Source organism: Calidris pugnax, unplaced genomic scaffold (assembly GCF_001431845.1).
Source record: "Calidris pugnax isolate Ruff unplaced genomic scaffold, ASM143184v1 scaffold400, whole genome shotgun sequence".
NCBI lineage: Eukaryota > Metazoa > Chordata > Aves > Charadriiformes > Scolopacidae > Calidris > Calidris pugnax.
The window spans coordinates 31,194-35,497 of NW_015091106.1; the positions used below are offsets into that span (position 1 = coordinate 31,194).

Genomic DNA, 4,304 nt, shown 5'->3' on the forward strand with positions numbered 1-4,304 from the left:
GGCCGTGCTGCGGCTGGAGACGGAGGAGCGGGTGGTGGTGGAGGCCCCGGGGTTGACGTCCCCCACCGAGGTCAACATCTTCGTCCAGGACTTTCCCCTCAAGCGTCAAATCATCCACCAGACCCGCCTCCCCCTCACCCCCGCCAGGGGCATGTTGGCCACCGGCACCATCAAGGTATGTCACCACCACCACCACCCCCACCACCACCACCACCCCCCCCTGGTGTCACCTCCCGGCCGGTCATTGTCCCTTCCCGCTCAAGGGACGATGACCCAACGGAGCTCAACCTTCTACAAGAGGGGGGAGAAGCTCCATGGGGCCGGTGGGACCTGGGGGAGGATGGTCACCATGGGCTGGGGGGGGTTTCTTGGGGACCGTCACCCCTGGGGCCTTGGAGACATTCACCTCTGAGGTCCTTGGAGGCACATCCTTGGAGGTGGCCACCACTAGATCTCCTGAGGTGGCCACCCCTGGACCTTTGGGGACAGCCAGTATGAGGTCCTTGGAGGTGGCCACCCCTGGACTTTTGGGGACAACCACCATGAGGTCCCCGGAGGTGGCTACCACTAGGTCCCCGGAGGTGGCCACCTCTGGGTCCCCTGAGATGGCCACCTCTGGGGCCTTGGAGGTGGCCACCTCTGGATCTTTGGGGACAACCACCACGAGGTCCTTGGAGGTGGCCACCTCTGGGGCCTTGGAGGTGGCCACCTCTGGACCTTTGGGGACAACCACCATGAGGTCCTTGGAGGTGGCCACCACTAGGTCCCCGGAGGTGGCCACCTCTGGATTTTTGGGGACAGCCACCATGGGGTCCTTGGAGGGGGCCACCTCTGGACCTTTGGGGACAACCACCATGAGGTCCTTGGAGGTGGCCATCTCTGGGTCCCCTGAGGTGGCCACCTCTGGATTTTTGGGGACAGCCACCATGAGGTCCTTGGTGGCCACCTCTGGATCTTTGGGGACAACCACCATGAGGTCCTTGGAGGTGGCCACCACTAGGTCCCTGGAGGTGGCCACCCCTGGACCTCTGGGGACAACCACCACGAGGTCCTTGGAGGTGGCCACCACTAGGTCTCCTGAGGTGGCCACCTCTGGATCTCTGGGGACAACCACCATGGGGTCCTTGAAGGTGGCCATCTCTGGGTCCTTGGAGGGGGCCACCTCTGGATCTTTGGGGACAGTCGCCATGAGGTCCTTGGAGGTGGCCACCTCTGGATCTCTGGGGACAACCAGTACGAGGTCCTTGGAGGTGGCCACCTCTGGGTCCCCTGAGATGGCCACCTCTGGGGCCTTGGAGGTGGCCACCCCTGGACCTTTGGGGACAGCCAGTATGAAGTCCTTGGAGGTGGCCACCTCTGGGTCCTTGGAGGGGGCCACCTCTGGATCTTTGGGGACAGTCACCATGAGGTCCTTGGAGGTGGCCACCACTAGGTCCCCTGAGTGGCCACCCCTGGACCTTTGGGGACAACCACCATGAGGTCCTTGGAGGTGGCCACCTCTGGGGCCTTGGAGGTGGCCACCTCTGGACCTTTGGGGACAACCACCATGAGGTCCTTGAAGGTGGCCACCTCTGGGTCCCCGGAGGTGGCCACCTCTGGATCTTTGGGGACAACCACCATGAGGTCCTTGGAGGTGGCCACCACTAGGTCCCCTGAGGGGACCACCTCTGGATCTTTGGGGACAACCACCATGAGGTCCTTGGAGGTGGCCACCACTAGGTCCCCTGAGGTGGCCACCCCTGGACCTTTGGGGACAACCACCTCTGGGTCCTTGGAGGGGGCCACCTCTGGATCTTTGGGGACAACCACCACAAGGTCCTTGGAGGTGGCCACCACTAGGTCCCCTGAGGTGGCCACCTCTGGATCTTTGGGGACAGCCAGTATGAGGTCCTTGGAGGTGGCCACCTCTGGGTCCCTGAGATGGTCACCTCTGGGGCCTTGGAGGTGGCCACCTCTGGACCTTTGGGGACAACCACCATGAGGTCCTTGGAGGTGGCCACCACTAGGTCCCTGGAGGTGGCCACCTCTGGATTTTTGGGGACAGTCACCATGGGTCCCTGGAGGTGGCCACCTCTGGATCTTGGGGGACGGTCACCCCAGGTACTCGGGGACACTGACTTCTGAGGTCCTTGGAGGTGGCCACCCTACGATGGTCACCTCTGAGTCCATGGAGGTGGCCACCTGTGTGTCTTTGGGGACAGTCACCATGGGGTCCTTGGAGATGGTCACCTCTGGGAGCACGGAGGTGGCCACCTCTGGATCTTTGGGGACAATCACCCAGGATCCTTGGTCACGGGTGCCACCCGGTGTCCCCTGTCACCGCAGGTGTCGGCCAAGTTCATGCAGCAGGCCACAGAGAAGAAGCAGTTTGTGACGGTGACGGCGCGGGTGGGCCAGGTGACCCTGGAGAAGGTGCTGCTGGTGTCACTCCAGAGTGGCCACATCTTTGTCCAGACGGACAAGCCCATCTACACCCCTGGCTCCACCGGTGTGTCCTTGGGCTGGTGGCACCTTGGGGGCTTGGTGGCACCTTTTGGGGGTTGGGTCCTCTCTTGGGGTCTTGGTGGCCTCTTGGGGCGTTTGGTCCCCTCTGTGGCACCTTGGGGTCTTGGGTCCCCTCTTGGGTCTTGGTGGCACCTTGGGTGTTGGGTTCCCTCCGTGGCACCTTGGGGTCTTGGTGGCCTCCTGGGGTGTTGGGTTCCCTCTTGGGGTCTTGGTGGCACCTTGGGTCTTGGTGGCACTTTGGGGTCTTGGGTGCCCTCTTGGGTCTTCATGGCCTCTTGGGGTGTTGAGTCCCCTCCGTGGCACCTTGGGGTCTTGGGTCCCCTCTTGGGGTCTTGGTGGCACCTTGGGGTGTTGGGTCCCCTCTGTGGCACTTTGGGGTCTTGGTGGCCTCCTGGAGTGCTGGGTCCCCTCTTGGGGTCTTGGTGGCACCTTGGGTCTTGGTGGCACTTTGGGGTCTTGGGTGCCCTCTTGGGTCTTCATGGCCTCTTGGGGTGTTGAGTCCCCTCCGTGGCACCTTGGGGTCTTGGGTCCCCTCTTGGGGTCTTGGTGGCACCTTGGGGTGTTGGGTCCCCTCTGTGGCACTTTGGGGTCTTGGTGGCCTCCTGGAGTGCTGGGTCCCCTCTTGGGGTCTTGGTGGCACCCTGGGGTCTTGGTGGCCTCTTGGATCTCCTCCATGGCACCTTGGGGTCTTGGTGGCACCTTGGGGTCTTGTTGGCACCCTTGGGTGTTGGGTCCCCGCTGTGGACCCTTGGGGTCTTGGTGGCCTCTTGGCGTCTTGGAGGCACCTTTGGGTGTTGGGTTCCCTCTTGGGGTCTTGGTGGCACCTTGGGGTCTTGTTGGCACCCTTGGGTGTTGGGTCCCCGCTGTGGACCCTTGGGGTCTTGGTGGCCTCTTGGCGTCTTGGAGGCACCTTTGGGTGTTGGGTTCCCTCTTGGGGTCTTGGTGGCCTCCTGGGGTCTTGGGTCCCCTCTTGGGGTCTTGGTGGCACCTTGGGTTCCCTCCATGGCACCTTGGGGTCTTGGTGGCACCTTGGGGTGTTGGGTTCCCTCTGTGGCACCTTGGGGTCTTGGTGGCACCTTGGGTGTTGGGTTCCCTCTGTAGCACCTTGGGGTCTTGGTGGCACCTTGGGTGTTGGGTTCCCTCTGTAGCACCTTGGGGTCTTGGTGGCACCTTGGGGTCTTGGTGACACCTTTGGGGGTTGAGTCCCCTCTTGGGGTCTTGGTGGCACCTTGGGTTCCCTCCATGGCACCTTGGGGTCTTGGTGGCACCTTGGGGGCTTGGGTCCCCTCTTGGGATCTTGGTGGCCTCCTGGGGTCTTGGGTCCCCTCTTGGGTCCAGGTGGCACCTTGAGGTGTTGGTGACACCTTGGGGTCTTGGTGGCACCTTGGGTCCCCTCCATAACACCTTGGGGTCTTGGTGGCATCTTGAGGTGTTGGTGACACCTTGGGGTGGGGACATCCCTGTCCCCAGACTGGTCCCATCACCTCTCCCCGCCTTTCCCAGTATGGGGACGTGGACCATCCAGGCCAAATTCGAAGACTCACCAGAACAGGTCTTCAGCGCCCAGTTTGAAGTCAAGGAGTACGGTAAGGGGGGTTACTGGGAGCAGTGGGAGGGGTCACTGGGAGACTGGGAGCACTGGGTGGTGGATCCCATAGTTGGGTGGTGGGTGTCACTGTTGGGGCGGTTGGGTCTCATGGTTGGGTGATTGGTGTTGCTGTTGGGGTGGTTGGGTCTCATGGTTGGGAGGTGGGTGTCACTGTTGGGGTGGTTGGGGCTCATGGTTGGGTGGTGGGTGT

The 4,304-nt window shown here is 62.7% G+C and overlaps 1 protein-coding gene across 1 annotated transcript in view; it reads left to right on the forward strand.

Annotated features, from left to right (window-relative positions):
* Positions 1 to 6: 6 nt before the first annotated feature.
* LOC106897416 (complement C3-like) overlaps positions 7 to 4,304 on the forward strand; it is a 46,851-nt gene continuing 42,553 nt past the window's right edge. The window contains exons 1-3 of the mRNA XM_014958023.1: positions 7 to 175; positions 2,326 to 2,488; positions 4,009 to 4,091. Coding sequence (XP_014813509.1) covers positions 152 to 175; positions 2,326 to 2,488; positions 4,009 to 4,091 — 270 coding nt within the window. The 5' untranslated portion in view covers positions 7 to 151. The remainder of the gene's footprint in view (positions 176 to 2,325; positions 2,489 to 4,008; positions 4,092 to 4,304) is intronic.